The sequence below is a fragment of the Pseudochaenichthys georgianus genome, chromosome 5 (assembly GCF_902827115.2).
Source record: "Pseudochaenichthys georgianus chromosome 5, fPseGeo1.2, whole genome shotgun sequence".
Lineage (NCBI taxonomy): Eukaryota > Metazoa > Chordata > Actinopteri > Perciformes > Channichthyidae > Pseudochaenichthys > Pseudochaenichthys georgianus.
The window spans coordinates 35,446,037-35,465,196 of NC_047507.1; the positions used below are offsets into that span (position 1 = coordinate 35,446,037).

General features: G+C 38.9%; 1 protein-coding gene across 2 annotated transcripts in view; it reads left to right on the forward strand.

The window, feature by feature from the left end:
- podxl2 (podocalyxin-like 2) overlaps positions 1 to 17,827 on the forward strand; it is a 37,765-nt gene extending 19,938 nt beyond the window's left edge. Inside the window, exons 5-13 of one of the 2 annotated variants that reach the window (XM_034082543.2) lie at positions 4,018 to 4,228; positions 5,334 to 5,507; positions 8,507 to 8,718; positions 8,798 to 8,872; positions 9,684 to 9,840; positions 10,114 to 10,175; positions 10,821 to 11,000; positions 12,820 to 13,014; positions 13,780 to 17,827. In XM_034082543.2, coding sequence (XP_033938434.2) covers positions 4,018 to 4,228; positions 5,334 to 5,507; positions 8,507 to 8,718; positions 8,798 to 8,872; positions 9,684 to 9,840; positions 10,114 to 10,175; positions 10,821 to 11,000; positions 12,820 to 13,014; positions 13,780 to 13,842 — 1,329 coding nt within the window. In that variant the 3' untranslated portion in view covers positions 13,843 to 17,827. The remainder of the gene's footprint in view (positions 1 to 4,017; positions 4,229 to 5,333; positions 5,508 to 8,506; positions 8,719 to 8,797; positions 8,873 to 9,683; positions 9,841 to 10,113; positions 10,176 to 10,820; positions 11,001 to 12,819; positions 13,015 to 13,779) is intronic. The other variant, XM_071203213.1, reaches the window with a different exon arrangement.
- Positions 17,828 to 19,160: the final 1,333 nt, after the last annotated feature.

Genomic DNA, 19,160 nt, shown 5'->3' on the forward strand with positions numbered 1-19,160 from the left:
AGAGGTAGAATGGCTACGCTTTAGGCAGCTAAGAAATAGCTTCACATCGCGAATCAAAAGTGCTAAGTGTAAGTATTATCTGTCAGTTACCACAAAGAACCTGAATAATCCTGGAACATTTTGGAAAGCCATCAAATCGATATCCACCGGTGATATCCGTAATGAGCTACCTCGTGCATTACCACAGCATCTGGCACTATATCGGACAGGGCCACTATGTTAAATTGTTTTAATGAGCATTTTGTGTCCTGTGGCTCCCTGTTTGATTCTGTGACTAACTCTGCTTCTGTGAACACTACAGTATGTGACTCTGAAAAACGTGTTTTGGAAAACCCTTTTGGTTTTTCTCCTTTTACTGTTGATGTTGTTCGTGAAGCTTTAACCAAGTTTGATCCTAAGAAACCGGCTGGCCCGGACAACGTAGAGCCTTTCTTTTTAAAGATAGCTGCAGATTTTATTGCTCCACCTCTCACTACTCTTTTTAACCTCTCCCTCAGCTCAAACACAATTCCAAAATTGTGGAAGTCAGCCTATGTCCTGCCTCTACTAAAAGGTGGGGAGGCCACTTTATTAAATAATTATAGGCACATCTCTAAATTATCAGTTCTGGCTAAGGTTCTTGAACGCCTAGTGAGTGAACAGGTAAAGGTGTTTTTTTTTGTCTAAACATCAGTCAGGCTTCAGAAAGCAACATAGCACCATCACTACCACAATGAAAGTGGTGAATGACATTACTAGTATTTTAGATAATAAGCAGAGTTGTGCAGCTCTGTTTATTGACCTTTCCAAAGCATTTGATACTGTCGATCATTGCATCTTAAAGCAGAGGCTACTCAGTATTGGCATATCCAGCCATGCGGTGGGGTGGTTTGTGAACTACCTCTCTGAAAGGTCCCAATGTGTTCATTTTGATGGGCTGTCTTCTGAGTGGTTAAACATTACTAATGGTGTTCCTCAAGGTTCTGTTTTAGGTCCACTTTTATTCTCCATCTACATCAATAGTTTAGGTGAAAATGTCGATGGAGCAACCTTACATTTTTATGCGGACGATACCGTGATGTATTGTGCAGGTCCCTCCATTAAGGAGGCTGTTGTTGAATTGCAAGCAGTTTTTAACATTATTCAGACTCAGCTTTCTGAACTAAAGCTTCTTTTAAATGTTGATAAAACCAAGGTAATGCTCTTTTCAAAAGATAGAAAGACACCAGAGCCTGTTGTAGATATTGTAACTACGCAAGGAATAAAAATTGAAGTGGTTACCTGTTACAAATACCTTGGTATCTGGCTTGATGATTGTCTCACTTTTAAACATCATGTCAATAACCTGCTTAAAAAACTGAAGGTTAGGCTAGGGTTCTTTTTCAGAAACAAGTCCTGTTTCTCGCTTGAAGCCAGGAAAAGGCTAGTCACTGTGACCTTTTTACCTGTGCTGGACTATGGTGTCCTTTCCCCGCTCAGAGACCCAGGTCGTCGCACGCATCTCTGCTTGTTTAGCTGACATCTCTCAGTGGATGTCCGCTCATCATCTCAAGCTCAACCTTGAGAAAACTGAACTGCTTTTCCTTCCGGGAAAAGATTGTCCCACTCTTGACCTGACTATCAACATCGGCACCTCTGTTGTTTCCCCGACCCAGACTGCAAGGAATCTGGGTGTGATCCTAGATAACAACCTGTCCTTCACTGCAAACATCGCTGCTACAACCCGCTGCTGCAGATACACGCTTTCCAACATCAGGAAGATACGTCCCCAGCTGACCCAGAAAGCGACGCAGGTTCTGGTCCAGGCTCTCGTCACCTCACGCCTAGACTACTGCAACTCCCTCCTGGCTGGTCTACCTGCATGTGCCATCCGCCCTCTGCAGCTCATTCAGAATGCAGCGGCTCATCTGGTCTTCAACCTTCCTAAATTTTCCCACACCACACCGCTCCTCATGTGGAACCTACTTGAGCAGGTCGCCCTTGAAAAAGAGATCAATGATCTCAATGGGATACACCTGGATAAATACAGGTTTGAAATGAAATGATATGAAAGTCTGTTCCATACAAAATATATTACAAAAAATTAAGATTAGATAGAACATTTCAAAAAATGTGGTTGAAATACCAAACAGATCATTGTAGCATGCCATTGTCATGCCCTCTGTTTCAGCCCTGTTTCCAAAGGGCTGATTCTGTGTCTGTGGCTTTAAATGCTAATGAGCTGCTGCTGGCCACGCCCCTCTGCAACGTGATTGGTTTTTAAAAAACAAAATGTTGCTCTAGGACAGGGGTGGGGAACCTCCGGCCTCCGGGCCGTATACGGCCCGCGAGACCATTTGGTATGGCCCTCGAGGTAATTTATAAACACACGCAAAAAAGAAAAAAATTTAAGAAATCTAGACCGCAAAAGAATTAAACAAGCGAGTGCCTGTTTTTCCTGGCCAAGGTCAGGGTCCTTGAACACAACACGAGCCTAACGTGTCATCACGTGGTATATGTCTCGTCTGGCAGGGGTGCAGTTCTGACGGAGAGCACCAGAATGCCGCTCCGGCACTTTCAGAAACTGCAGTACCCACAAGGAGCCGTACACATGCCGCAATTTGTGCGTGTCTTTAGTTGAAAGCCCAGTGGCGATCTGTTCATCTGTCATACTGATCATACAGTCAATAACTTTGTTGTTATTAGCATCTGGTTAGCTAGCTATGCTAACGAATATAAGAAGCTTTTTCTCCAACCAGTGAGGTAAAGGCACATCTTTATATGATCATTATAGTTATCAAAAATAAGAGAATAAAGTAAACAGGTATAAAATACTATATGACAGTAAATAAAAGTTGTTATTAATAAAAAAAGAATACAGTTTGAAAGGGGAGTGATTTGTAAAATATCCATAAAGAAAAAGAAATCTGCTTCCAGTTCTGTTATGGATGTTGAGAGATGTATCCATAGATCTCTCCATGTTGCTCTCAAAGTGCACCAGATTGATGCTTTTAACTTCAACATTTAAAATAAAACCTTCCGGGGGAGCATGCCCCCGGAGCCCCCCAGAGGATGTTAGGTCCACCCCCCACTTAATTCATGTTCACATGGACAGGAAACTAAATACATTTGCACACATCTTGTGTCCATATCTTTCTGTTTTGGTGGTCATGCCACAATGTGCACGTGCATGCATACTACGATTAAGAGGTTGCTTTTTCTTTGCACAGCATGAAAGAAAGAAGAAATTAATATGCTGTGATTTTAGTTTTTTAAGCAGAGGTCAATAATTTGTACGGCCCTCGGAGGATGTTGAAAAAATGTAAATGGCCCTTGAGAGGAAAAAGGTTCCCCACCCCTGCTCTAGGAGGATATTCAGGTGATAAGGTGGGCGCGTGTTACATTGGTTGGTTATTGGCTAATGGTTTCACAACCTAAAGAAACAATGTGACATCACATAGCCAAAATTTGATCAGCTCATTTTCAGACCAGATCAGAGCAAACAGAGAGAGAGAAACTTTTTTCCTGAAACTTCCGAATCTTAACATACTGGGGACACTTATTTATGTATAAAATACATCAAAAAGTGGATTTTGCATAATAGGTAACCTTTAAATGGACGAGACACTTTTTGTTTTCTGGTTACATGGTGGAAGGTCCACAGTTTTCCAACCACATTATTAGACACATTATTCTATAATACAGTAGATCACATTATTTGGCACCTTGTTCTAAGTACTTTTGGCGCACCTTTTAGTGCATTATTGTCAACATATTTCTGAGGATTGCCTGATCAGGATAATGATATATTTGGGATTTTGGATATATTTGTTTTTTCTGGAAAGACATCTGGAATTCATCGTTTAATAAGTCATATTTTTTCAAGTGGAACCAAATAACATCTCTGTGCATGCTTTTTGAAAATGTGTATCAGACTCCGTCACCTCACCTCACGTGGCTTCAGGAAGTTTAAACCCCAGAAACAGCCTTCCAGTGGAAATGACATATTTGACTGTCACCTCCTCTTGTGTCTCCCTTTACCTGACGTCTCCCCTACAGGTGGATCCGTTAGAGAGAGAGCTGTGGGAGGCAGAGGGGGAGGAAGGCGGTCATTCAAGTGGCTACGGAGTCCTTCACTCCTCCATCATTACGACCACTGCTACTTCTTCTACTACTACTACTGCTGCTGCTGGTGGAGATGCTGCAGGAACATCCACCCCTGAGACGGACACAGGCACAGACTTTGGGCTGGTGGGAAGCTACACAAGAGGTATACAAAACAAAGCCAATATTGATCGACTTAGTTTGATATTGTTTGAAATATCTAAATATATGGTATGGATTGCCATGAAATCTTGTACATACATTCATATAACCCTTAGGGTTAATTCTAATGACAGTGGGGGTCCTTTAAATGTTACCCTGGTGTCACGATGAGGTGAAGATATTTGGATTTAAATCTAATATCTCATCTACTAATTGGTGGATGTCATGAATTTTGATTCATGTTGGCACCACAATGAATTGTAATAACTTTCCTACAGTGAGTACCAGTAGTAATACTAGTGCATGCATACTCTGAACAAAAGTAAAAGCATCAACATGTTCTTAAATAAATAAGAAGTTGAATAAAAAAAAGGAAATCACTATTTCTGTTTGAAAAATGTTGGGTCTTTGCAGTGTATGCGGTTTCACACTACTGACGTTAGATCGTTGGTCTGCTGTTAAGCTGTGAGGATTAGTCGTCTAATTATTCAGTAGATCGACAGAGAAATAAACAACAAATGTTTGGATAATTAATTAAAAAAGAAATGTCAGAATGCTGTTTGTAAGCCTCTGAAACATTGACCATTTTAGATTTTCTCAAATTTGTATCATATTAAACTAGATATCTTTGGAATTATAGCCCCAATGGTAATCGAGAGCATAATTTGCAGATTAGATGATAATGAAAATAATAATTAATTCAGCTGTTGCTTTCCCCTACTCTAACGTGAGCTGAAATCAAACGTAAGACGATATTAAGTCCTGTTATTTTCAAATAAGAAACACTGACCAACTGCTTCCCAACAGAAAACAAAGACCATTGTTTTGTGTCTTCACATACAGTATTTTCTCTTGTTGTAGACTGGATTCTTGTCTATGATAAAAACAAAAAATGTTTACTAATAAGGCTTTACAGCTTTCCCGTGTTTTGTATTGGTCTGTATAATGTGAAAAAGGGTCTTACATTTTCTTTTATCTGCCAACTCATTTCTAATGAAAATAATACTTTGTCGCATGCCTATCATTGTTCTGCATTTTAACTCCACCTACATGAGATTGCAGAAGATGAAGATGAAGTCTCTAATGCTTGTTGTCTTTCCCCTGGTTAGTCTCTGCAGAGGAGACAGAGAATGAAGAGACAGAGAGGGAGGAAGAGGAAGAAACGGAGCTTGCACACAAAGGCCTTTTTACCCAGAATCTAACAGCAGCAGAGGTTGGCATGGCTCCCAGCAGAGAGCCTCTGCAGCCCAGCGTGGAGGAAGAGAAGGAACACCAGTCACAAGGTGAGCAACAGCGTGTTTGTGTCTCTTTCTTTTGAAATCAAGCGCCCACTTTCAAAGAAAGTACTGAGAATTTCAATGGTTAATCTTAAAGAAGACTTATTATGGTCATTTGCAAATAATATTTCTGTATTTTTGCCTGTAACATGTCTCTTCAAAAAGCTCTTTATTTTTCTCATACTGCCTGTGCTGCAGCACCTCTTTTCACCCTCTGTCTGAAACCAGAGCCCAGTCTGCTCTGATTGGTTAGCTGGCCGGATCTGTTGTGATTGGTCAACCTCTAAGAGATATCCCGCCCCTTAGCCAATCACGTACAATGTGTTGGAGCGCTAGCCAATAGAAGAGTGTTACATAGTGATGTCACTATGTTACAGAAGTAAACAAAGGAGTCCATTGGAGACGTTTCAGGCAGGGGGCGGGGTGTGTGGGAGAGAAACTCCCTCTCGAGGGAACACAGGGCTTTGAGCCTGTGCAGACCATTGACATGCACACAAACCTCTATAACACACAGTGATGCAAATTAGTCGCTTTTCGGCGCCTCCCGCTTTTTTAACGCTGATTTTGGTGACTTGTGTAATTCGTGGAGAATCGAAGAGTTTTCGTTTTGGGTTGGGGGGGGGGGGGTAGTCCGTACGGACAACTTCTCACTTCAAAAAAGAAGAAGAAATCGAGACCGCAAAATAATTAAACAAGCGCGTACCTGTTTTTCCTGGCCAAGGACAGGTTCCTTGAACACAACACGAACGTAACGTGTCTCCATGTGGTTTATGTCTCGTCTGAAAGGAGTGTAGAGTGCTGTCGGAGAGCACCGGTGTAGGTACCAGATGTGTTCGGGGTACCAGATGTGTTCGGGTGTATTTCCGTCGCAATATGGTCCATGATGGTCAAATTCCGAACATTTAAACATAGCCGACACTTCATTCTTTACTTTGTCCGTTATTATATGTAGATTAGAAGATTATACTTTTTCTCTGTCATGTTGTTTCCATAGCAACAACTTCAAACAGGCATAGCCTACACTTCATTCTTTACTTTGTTCGTTATTATATGTAGAAGATATTAATTTTTTCTCCGTCATGTTGTTTCCATATCAACAACTTCAAACAACAACAACTAACCGCTAGCCGCAAAGCTAGCATCACAGCCACTGCTCCGTTTTCAGAGACTTTGCACACGTTTTTCATAAACATTTTCACACGCTAGGAGTACTTCCATTCGCTTCGTCTTGATCTGTAGATGTGATTTGATGTGTCGTGTGTCCCCCAACTCCTCTCCAAAGTTCAGATATTTAATAAAATACTCAGGGGAGTTTCCTGAATTTTCATGCCCAAAGCCAAGCACAAATAAATAGATAATTAGGACCCCACCATAGCACCCCACACATAACAAGCTCTCCCGAGTTCCTCCGGCTGCAGTTCCGCAGACGGCCGGTGTGTGGCAGCAGAGCGCTGGGAGCAGAGGGAGGTGAGTAGACGGATATGACGGATGACGGTTGCGACGGAAATACACCCGAACATATCTGGTAGCCCGAACACATCTGGTACTGATGAGATGATCCGCCATATTGGACAACTCCGGACAGCAACCCAAGATGGACACTTGACACAGTGGCTTTTAGCAAAGCTCAAAAAGAAAACTCAAGAGAGATGAGTTATTGTTATTACAACGTGACTTCACTATTATTTAACAACTCTTTTTATTGGGTTCTTTTATTTGGGGTTAAGTACATTGTCAGAATAAGTGAGAAATGGATTTAACTTCTGTTAGACAGCTATCATACTGAATACATATTTACTGTGAATGTATGCAAAAATGTATGGCATATGGCTGTCTAACAGAAGTCCGGAACGTCGCTCCAGCTCTTCAAATATTGCAGTACCCATAAGGAGCCGTACACATGCCGCAGTGTTTGCGTGGCTGTGTCTTTAGTTGTAAGCACAGTGGCGATCTGTTGTTATTAGCATCTGGTTAGCTAGCTATGCTAACGAATTTAAAGAGCTTTTCTACAACCAGGTGGAAGAGAGCTCTCCTGAGAGGCTCAAATAACCTCAGCTCAGTGAGGTTAAGGCACACCTTGATATGATCAATATAGTTATTAATGAGACATTAGAGACTAAATGAAAAACAGGTATAAAATACTATATGACAGTAACAAAAAAATAAAAATAACAAGAATAGAGTTTAAAAGGGGAGTGATTGGTACAATATCCAAAAAGAAAAATCTGCTTACAGTTCTGTTTCATATGGGTGTTGAGATGTATCCATAGATCTCCTCATGTTGCTCCCAAAGTGCATCAGATTGATGCTTTTAACTTCAATATTTAAAAAAAAAAAAAAATCTTCCCGGGGGAGCATGCCCCCAGACCCCCCTAGAGGAGGTTAGGTCCCCCCCCACTTAAATCATGTTCACATTGATAGGATACTAAATACATTTGCACACATTTTGTGTCCATATCTTTCTGCCACAACCGTGCACGTGCATGCATGGTAAGATATCTGGTTTCAGAGGTTGCTTTTTCTTTGCACAGCATGAATGAAAGGCGAAATGCATGGGCTGTGATTTTAGTTTTTTTAAGCAGAGGTTGAGTTCAATCATTTGTACGGCCCTCGGAGGATGTTGTAAAAATTGAAAGGAAAAAAGGTTCCCCACCCCTGCTGTAAATAATAATAAAAGCCCTTGATCTATAACTTAACATCTCTGTCTCCTATTGATCTGAGTATATTATAAAGAACAGCCAGTTAATTGAAGCATTATAGCACAGGCCTTTGTCAGATGGTATATTACGCTGTTTTTTTTCTGCTTCGAATAGTTCTCTCTTTTTTCACCATACCTGTGTTTGCATCACTGAACACACTTCAGGATAGGGAAACCCCAAAAAGCAGAATAGGGCCTGTTTACCTGTTATCACTTTAAAGTGCTGGAATAAATTGGACATGTTTTAATTAAAGGGTGGGTTGAATAAATGCATTATAAATGGATTATTCTGGTTATCCCGATTAAGGGGGCATACTGCCAGACAGAAGCGACGAGATGAAGGAGGAGGAATGGATAAAAATGAAGGAGGAAGAGGAGGGAACAAGAAACAGACACATGGTCCCACTCACCACAGACTGGGATTTACTGGAGAAGACCACTGTCCTGCAGACCCAGAGGTCAGGGGGGGGCGGGGTCACAGTGGTCCACGATGTGGATGAGATGGAGGAAGTACGGCAGGTTTGTTCAAATCTAAATCTGTCTCTGTTCTAACCTTTATTAATGTATTAATTAATATTGATAATACTGTTGTTTAAAGGTGGTGTGTTTGGAGTGGAGCGAGCTGGTCGGACGTGGGTACGTCGTCCTCAACATGACGCACAACCTAAACTGTGTAAGTACACAGGGGAAATATTTAGATAAAAGCTTTCAACAATACAAGATTCATTTGTGATATTGATGGGATTTTATTTAATATTCAACGTGGTGGAATGTACAGTAAAAAGCATTTATACTCAAGTACAAATTTGAGGTACTCTTACTTCACTTACATATTTCTATTTGATGCATCCTTGTACTTCTACTCATCGAAGAGAGAAATGTTACAATGATGGGTAATGAGATGAGAAATAATTTATAACATTTAGCATTTCAAAAATAGAGCTGAAATGTCGTGAAAAGTTGAACTCCATTTTTCTCCCACGCTGTCAGACAGACAGTGAACTGGAGTTTTCAAGTGAGAGGGAGGAAGGTACCTTCACCATAATGTCTGTCGTCATGGCAATAACACAAACCCTCACCACCACCACCACCATACTGACCTTATAGTTGCTATAGCAGCACTGATGTGCTCCTGTTTTCCTGCACCTATTTTTTTTTTAAAGAAGTTGACTTTATATTGGTACTTTGTCTTTTGTGTTCATACTATAGTGATGTTTGTGCGTAGAAATAGCGTAGAAATAGAAAGCTAGAGAAATAGATGTTATAACTTTGTTATGTTTAGATATTTATTTACAACATAATATATGAATGATTATTTGATTGAATTAAAGGCAGAAAACTGAAAATGGTATAATTAGAATTTGACGTTTTTATGTCTACTGCAAATCAAGCTGTAGCTTGTGGTATAAAGATAAATGTGTGTGTGTGTGTGTGTGTGTGTGTGTGTGTGTGTGTGTGTGTGTGTGTGTGTGTGTGTGTTACAGGAGGAGTTTCGCGTGGACCAGGGTGTACGGTTGTTGAAGGTCATGGAGCGCGTGTTCGCTCGGAGAATGAACAGCCCAGAGGGATCATGGTTAATCTCTCTCAGCAAACCTACACACCAGCAACACCAGCTGCTGATGAACGTGGCGTCTGACCGCGGTAAGCACACACACACACACACACACACACACACACACACACACACACACACACACACACACACACAATTCATGCACATTTTTGTGCAGAAAGCAAGAGGTACTTCGACTGCTATTCACATTTTCAGTTTTTTATTTTAAAGTACATAATTAAGTAAAAGGTGCTCTGATTTTAACGGTGCTGTGGGTGCTTCTTAACACATTCACATGCCTACAATATACAGCATATATTTTTTAAATATGTTAACATTGTTTCACGTATTGCATCCTCCAGGAGTGATAGCCACCAAGGACGTGTTGGGCATGCTGGGAGAAATCAGGAAACATTTAAATAAGGTACACAGGCCAGTAAAGTCTTTTGATATGTACTACTATCTGTGTATTGCAAAGCCCAAACAATTGTCACAATAAATGAAAGCAAGCAATTACAACATTTCTGCTCATATAGAACACATTGTGATTTCAACCTGTTTAAGCATGTTGAATTTCAAGCTTAATCACAATAAGTAGGTATGGACTTATTGTGTTTGTGCATAAAAAAACATTGTAAGAGAAAGAAAAAAACATGAGACATGAATCATAAATAGAAAATAGAAATATTTTCCTCAAGGATGGAACTCAAAGAATGTGAACCTCTGCCAACGCTGTTTGCATTAGTAAAACAAATATTTTCCAACTTCAAAAATGTATGGATTGTAGCTTGATTGTACACCCTTCCAAAAATAAAATGTATCCAATGTAAGTGTTAACATTGATAAGAGCTGAATACTGTTTAAAAAGGTCATTCAAATCGAAAACATATTGAGAAATGTGCAGAAGTCTTCAGCATTTTGCACAGATAACAATTTATGAAAAAAGTGTGTTATTTATGTAAACATCCAGTGTAAACTACTGTGTGTGTGTGTGTGTGTGTGTGTGTGTGTGTGTGTGTGTGTGTGTGTGTGTGTGTGTGTGTGTGTGTGTGTGTGTGTGTGTGATCAGCTGGGCATCCAGAACTACAGCTCGGCCAGCAGCTGCCCGTCTCGCCCCAGTCAGACACGCAGCGACTACGGGAAGCTGTTCGTGGTTCTGGTGATCATCGGCTCCATCTGCATGGTCATCATCACATCTGGATTCATTTACATCTGCTGGCAGAGAAGACTGCCTGCAACCAAGACCACGGTGAGTTAACATGCAGGCGGGAAATGTGAATAGTACATTTACAAGTACTTTGAGGCAATTGTTTTTTGGTATTGAGTATCTTCATTGAACTACATCCACACTAGATCTCAATTTATTTATTTGTTTCATAACTCAAGTACTTTGCAGATTTAGATTATCAATGCAACATATAATTTAACTAATACATTACAAAATGTTACAACAAGTTAACCTAGGCAGCAGTATATATTGTACCTAAAAACTGCTTCTGCCTTTACCAGCTGCAACATTAAAGTGATAAACACATAAATGAATTAATAATTATAATCCAGTATTGTAATTATTATTCTGAAACAGAATGTCCCCCCTCATTAATTTGCTCATGGCTCCCAAATACAAGAAATGAAACAAAGCTGGGTCAAGATTATAATTGACTATTTCCCCCACTGTCACCAAAATAAGTATTTAACACATTTTCTACAAGGAACATATCATCCTAACATGTTGACACAATATTGCATTTTGTCTGATTTGCCTTGCACAGCAACATATTCTCATGAGATCTGGCAACAAAAAGCATTAACGCTAGTCAAACTTTGTAAAAATGTTGAACTAACATTCACAAGCAAGCTACAAGCTAACTAATTCTGGTAAGGTTGACTGTTGACCACAGAATATTACTAGACCGACTGGAAAACTGGGTGGGACTTTCGGAAACAGCTCTAAATTGGTTTGAATCCTACTTAAAGGACAGAAACAACTCTGTTTCTATAGGTAAATACACATCTGAGTTGACAAATATGACATGTGGGGTACCTCAAGGCTCCATCTTGGGGCCTCTTCTCTTTAACGTATACATGCTACCACTGGCTCAGATAATGAAAAACAACAAAATAAGTTACCATAGCTGTGCGGATGACACACACATTTACGTAACAATTTCACCAACAACAGATAAAGCCAGAAATCTAGGTGTAGTCATGGACTCTGACCTGAGTTTCAACAGTCACATTAAAACAGTTACTAAATCAGCCTACTATCACCTAAAGAACATATCTAGGATTAAAAGACTAATGTCACAGCAGGATTTGGAAAAACTTGTCCATGCTTTTATCTTCAGTAGACTGGACTACTGCAATGGTGTCTTCACAGGTCTCACTAAAAAATCTATTAGAAAGCTGCAGCTGATTCAGAACGCCGCTGCTCGAGTCCTCACTAACACTAAGAAAGTGGATCACATCACTCCTGTTCTGAAGTCTTTACACTGGCTTCCTGTGTGTCATAGAATAGATTTCAAAATACTGCTGCTGGTTTATAAAGCACTGAATGGTTTAGGCCCAAAATACATTTCTGACCTCCTGCTAAATTATGAACCATCCAGATCTCTCAGGTCTTCAGGGACTGGTCAGCTTTCTGTCCCCAGAGTCAAAACTAAACATGGACAAGCAGCGTTCAGTTATTATGCTCCAAATATCTGGAACAAACTCCCAGAAACCTGCAGGTCCGCTGCAACTCTTACTACTTTTAAATCCAGGCTGAAGACTTTTCTTTTTGTCGCTGCTTTTAATTGAACTATTCATATCTTAGCACTGTAACTTTTATCCATGTATTTTTTCTTTTTATGTTTATTTTATTAGCTTTTATTTTTAATGACTGATTTTAAATGCCATTTTCTTAATGTCTTTCGGTTTTTTTGTAAAGCACTTTGAATTGCCTTGTGTTGAAAAGTGCTATATAAATAAACTTGCCTTGCCTTGCCTAAGGCTAAATATATATATTAGCTCTGTAAATATATAATGATGACAAAATGCAATATAAAGATATTTCTTTGACCTCACAGTTTCGCAATGAGGAACTTCACTTTGTGGAGAACGGTTGCCACGACAACCCAATGCTGGACGTAACCAATGACAACCAGTCTGAGATGCAAGAGAAGAAGCCGAGCACCAATGGGCTCGCAGGAGGAGGAGGGGGAACTGGAGGAACTGGGGGAGGAGGAACTGGAGAAGGCGGGGAGGAGAGCAGTCGCTGGCAGGTGATTGGACGACTTTTTAAATGAACATGTGGACGAGGAAATAAATGAATAAGTCAAGGTTGAAATGTTTAGTGCTGTCTTTTGTTTGGGGGGTTGGAAAAAGCATGTTGTTGATAGTTAACATGTTTTTATTTTTTAAATTAACTTTAACATCATGACTTTGTTACTGCCTGAGCTTAATAACATAGTAAAACAGGTTACTACTACTGTTAGTAACAACACTGTTGTTTACATGCAAATCGTTAACTGAGTGATTTGTAGAAAAGCCTCTGGAGATTTCAGAATCAGAATACCTTTATTCGGCCCACAGAGGGGAAATGTACTTGCTGGCATTTATCAGTGGCTGCCATACATTTCTAAAGCGGCTCTTACCTATTTCCTTTTATTTTGAAACTGACTCTTTCCATGGGAACAACTCTGAATATTTCATGTTTTTTTTCTTGGATTCAATTAAATAGTATCCAGTTTCCTGTTATGAAAAAATATATATATTTCAAGACTCCTGATTTGGATGTTTCCAGATGTTACATTTTTGAATTTTACTCAACTCCTTAGCTAGCCATAACCAGGATTTACACTATTTACACATGACGCTTAGTCATAGATTAGTCTATTATAGAGTATCTATATCTGTTTGATTTATATCTGTTCTACCGTACCTACTGTATATATAATGTTTATGTACCTTGTCATGCCTGTTTACATGCTGCTGTGACAAAAACAATCACAATTTTATGGAAACTAATTGTAATCTGCATTTTGTAGGTCTTTGTCAATCAGGCAGTGACTGAGGAGGAAGGAGAGGAGGAGCAGGACACACATCTCTGATGGACGAAGAGGAGGAGGGGACAGGTTATGAAGGTCTTTGAGAGACAGGTGATAAATGGAGCCTACAGGAAAGAAGAAGAAGAAGAAGAAGTTGGCAAAGAAAGCAGAGGAGTAATGAGGAGGAAGAAAGGTGGAGAGGAGAGGAGGAAGAGACAGAAAAGAACAAGTAGTGAGGATATGAGATAAACGATATAACGAGTGGGTGAGCAGGAGGAGTCACTGACATATTCATGGGTGTTAGGCACCAGGGTTTATTTCATGCTTCAAATTGAAATGCATAAAAGACATTTAACTTGCTGATCTCTTTAAAAGTTCTGGGAAAGGTAAGCATTTCCAAAAGCTGCATACCCTTACCTGATGTTAGATAATGTCACCATCTGTTGATTGTGCCTTATGCTTTCAGCTTTTTGCACTGCACGAAAAATAATCCTGATACCAGCGACACAATCATAGCAGAGAGCACCTTATCCACCGTAACATTTGAATGTAAATGAGGCTTCAAAGTCTGAAGTGTCCACAGCTGCAGCGTCATCATTGGCTAAAACATATTTAGGGAAACTAAAATAATTACTAACATTTCCCATCTGATGTAGGTTTAATTCTGTAGAACACGTTGTTGACTTTGATAACCAGTGATGGAATGTACCTAAGCGCGTTTCAAATATTTGACCTACGTACAAACTTTCAGATTTTATTTCACTCCAATATATTTATCTTAAGGTTATACTACTTAATACTGTACATGTACTGTTATTATTTTACATACACAATGTTTGATGAGCTTACAAACAACAGTGCAATATTACTGATGAAATTACTCAAAAGTATTTCAAGTATTTCAAATGATTAATTATTGACACAATCTACAGTCCAATGATAAAAGGCTAGCTATTAACACATTAAAGCCTCTTTCATAATAATAATAATAATAATAATCAAGTAACACTTTCACAGAATACTTTTTTGCAGGTACTTTTACTTTTGATACTTCAACTACATTTTTCTTTTACTCAAGTCATTTTTACTCAAAAATTGTACCAACAGTGTTTCCCCTAGGATGGAGTCTAAGGCATGCGAGCCCAGCTAAATGTGAGCGCGTGGAATTTTTTTGTGTGTGCACTTGCAAAGTGCGCCCCGCCAATATGTTTATATGTGTCTGCCAGCACAAGAAAGGCTCTTGAGGCCTATATAAATCAAATCACATATGTATGATATTTTAACATTACTGTTATTAACGTATCACTCGTAATTATTACTAACATTTGACATTCAAAACATACAATGAGCTCAAATGGGCCCTGTTATGCTTTTTAGGTTTTCCCCTTCCTGTCTGGACTCCTTGTTAACTTCAGCAAAATAGTGACATCACTAAGTAATATTCTCTCCTATTGGCTAGCGTGCATGTAAATGGTCTGTAAAGTCTAACATCTCTGTGTTCTCTCATCATTTTCAAAGTATACTATAGGACAATAAACCAGCTAAAATCTCGCCATGGACATGAAATTGTCTAGAACCGGCCCTGCTAGTAGTTATTAAAACTTCAGAGATGTTCAGTAGTTTACCCCTGGTGTCTGAATCCGGAGAAAACAGCGACTCCTGTTAACTTTTCCAAACAGGAAGTACAACCTGTAGCGTCAAGTAAGGTTTTGGCACTTTATCGATTCCTCTTGGAAATGGCGACTATCATCATTGAAATGCTGCATCATGTTAAATGTCTTACATACAGTGACTGAGATATCTCTATTTTGCTAATAGGAATGGTTGTAGCCACTGAGGATGTTTTCTCTACAATCAGTCATGTGATTGCTATACTTACTACCTGTTAGCCTGATATGCTTTTTTCAATAGTGGTGCAATGGCTGCTGTACGTGATGGGCTTTTTCTCGAGGCGATGACACATGGGCAACATTAAGAGGCAGACAGCATGAAACAACTAGTAACAGTGTTGAAGTCGATTAATCAAACAATAATCCAGAGTCGAGCCACGAGTTGTTGATGTTTTAATGTTAAATGTTGAAGTTTGAGTCTCTAAAACCATGTTTAACTCACATTTGAGTCAGCACAATCATATCTGAATCAATACAGTCATGTTTGAGTCACTATCTAGGCATGGGACCATATATATAGATTTCATTTCAGGATCATCCTGTCTAAAATAATTGCGATTCACAATATTATCCCACATGTATTGCATCAAAACATGCTTAATCTCTTAAAATGTACAATAAAACACACGGAAATCACACACCTTACATTTTGCATTTTGCATCACATCCTTTTTAGTGAAACACAATAAATGGATCTGAACTAATTTACATTAATAAAGGATAAATTGTTCTATATAAGCAACATTGAGTGATTCAGTTTCTTAACATGATAATTCCTGCATTTTTTAAAACATGGTCATGGTCACTCGTGAGGATATTTACAATCATCCCCATAATCAAAATTGCCCCAATTGTGTTTTTATCGCGATCCCCATAAAAATTCTATATCGTCCCATCCCTATAACGGTCACTGCAGACATGCCTTTATTTTATTTAACCAGAAAGGTCTCAAGGCCATACACAAATAAAAATCTCTTCTGGGCAAGACGGCAAACAGACACCAAACATGCTTATATGTTATAAGCAACCTTATTGGTCTTTCAAACATTATATAAACGCCTGCATTTCCCCACGTGGATAAATAAAGTTACATCTTATCTTATGTCAAGAGACCAGGTTAAGTATGCCTTGCAACTTAGTCCAATCTTGCAGGGCATGAAAGGCAAACTAAATCTGAAGTGATAATGATGTACATATCAATTACTTTGTCATACTGACAAAATGTACTTTGGACTAATATTTTTCTAAATAAATACAATCATGTCTAAAGTTGTGATCATGCCCTTGTCACTACAATTTGATTGACCAACATTTCAATCAAAAATTATCTCTATAAATCATCAAGTGTGTGACTTGTATGGGACTTGAAAAGTTCAGCACATAATAAAGTCTAGTTTCCAAACAGCACAAACCTACAACACTCATCAAATGGGCAGAATACTGTTGAATTAACATCTATATTAAGTTAATATAGATGCTATCAATTAAAATAAATGTAACATTTGTTTCTGCAGTTGTCACTCTCCATTCCTGTTACAGGTGTTGCCCATCTACATTTGGTGAAGATGTTGCCTGTGTTTCAGCTCTTTTACTCTGACTTTTCTCATTGTAACAATACTGTATATGGCTTCACTATAAACTACGCTGAGTGATACGCACTTTGTCAGCCAAGCGGGATATAGGGAGCGTTCAGGAACTCACAATTGTCCATTCTGAATGACTCCCTGCTGCAGATGATCTGCTTCTGAGAGAAAAGTGAAGGGATATTGTCCTCCACTGGGAAACAGAATAAATGAGCATGTAGCTTTCAGCACTGCAGCGAGCACTAATATAACGTACAAAACTGCAACAAGCTGTAATTTTATTTGCTGAAAAGCAGTTTGAACCAGAGGAATTGTGTTGCTTAGAGCTATATGCAATCAATGATTGTCTGAATCTGATTTTTAAATAATTGTTGTTTTCAAGACATATCTTTCAAAATGGAGCAACTGTCACAAAGAAACCAATATCCCCCTTGGATAAATAAGTATTCTGATTTTGATTCTGAGGATTTAAAATAGTTTTCTCAGATGTTTTTTCCTTTACAGAATCTGAGAGCAACCTCGTGTTTGTTTGCATTTCTTAGCAAGTGCAAGTCAGTTGACATTAAGTTCTGGCAAAAAACAATGACCCTTGATCTGAATAACACCTTTAGTTTCCTGGTCACTTTTGTAACTAGGTTTTTGTCAAACATTTTGTTGAGTATTTAATCATGCTCTCCAATTTTTTTATTTCTGTTAATTTATTTTACTAATGTTTTTCTATGTATGTATGTCACACTCATTTGGTTGTCTGTGTAATAAGTTAAATGTGAGAAATAAAGTTGGGAGAAATTGTGATTTGTTGCCATTTCTTTGTCCTTTAACCCTGAACATTTTGGTTAGTTGAATCTACAAAATCAATACATGTTGTTTCTATACTTGTACATGAAACCTAGCAATTGTCATTTGTAAAACATTCAATTCAAATATTCAATTCAAAAAGATATGAACTACAAGAAAACATGCTATGTTCTCATATAGGGGCCTATCATTTCTTTCATATAAAATGACCTAATTGGATCCCCTGAAAATTACAAAATCAACAATGGGTTAGTTTGTTTTCAATCAGTTAATTGACAGAAATGTTATTGCAAACTAGTTGGAGTTTGAGTCCAAATTTGAATTGTTATCAATAAATAAATAAGAGCATGCCCCATTCATTTGAATACAACACAAGCAGATTATTTTAACTTCATGTAGAGTTGGGTGAGGTACTTATCCATAATAGCAAAGAGGCTATGTAATGTAGCCTATACTGCAATTTCAGTGTACACTACATTTCTGGTACTTTTCTATATTGCTTGGCAATCACTGCACTGCCTTAATCCCTTACCAGCTCCCTTTGGTGGCTCGACTACATTTCCCTGCTGCACCTGTTCCCAGCACTTAGCTTCATGCAGTGGTGGCTTGACAGGCATACTGTGGGTGATACTCTGACTAAAAGTACCTCATACCACCCCACTTTAAACAATGCACCTCTATTAATATCAGGAACATGTGAGAGACGTATTTGAATGGTTTGAATCAATATCTTTTTAGTGCATAGTGTCGACCAAGCTCCAAAACATTGAATCTTCCTATGCAACGGAACTGGGTAGAATATTTCTTCAGAACCTGGTAAAAGCATACATATCTATTATATATAGATATATAGTTCTATTTTTAAATCAGAGAGTATTGTAATTTATAATCTACATGCCAAAGCAAGTAAAGTAACTTTGGTAATTTTTACAGAGATGACAAACCTCGATAGTCTTAGAGATTTAGGTTCCCTTCGAGATATAGAAAATGCAAATCATGAGGCTCCTGTAATCTCACTTTACATTGTGCTTTAATGATTTTGATAATGATATTAAAACATTATCAATGGGCCTAGAAGTGCAGGGCCCCTTTGGGGTGCTTTTTGGGTTTTCTGAAGTGAGTCTGGGCGCTACGGTAGTCTTCACTTATATAAATAAAATGGCTTCCTGGATTTATGGAAGGCTTCAGAGGAAAGTGGAAATTCTGATGGGCCGTCAAACCGAGTAACACACTCTCACTCCCTAAGCGTCCAGGAGCGACGTTTGGTCAGTGTCCGTGGCGTCCAGTTGTGACGCTCCTAGGCTCCTTCAGCGTCATAAATAGGGTTGGG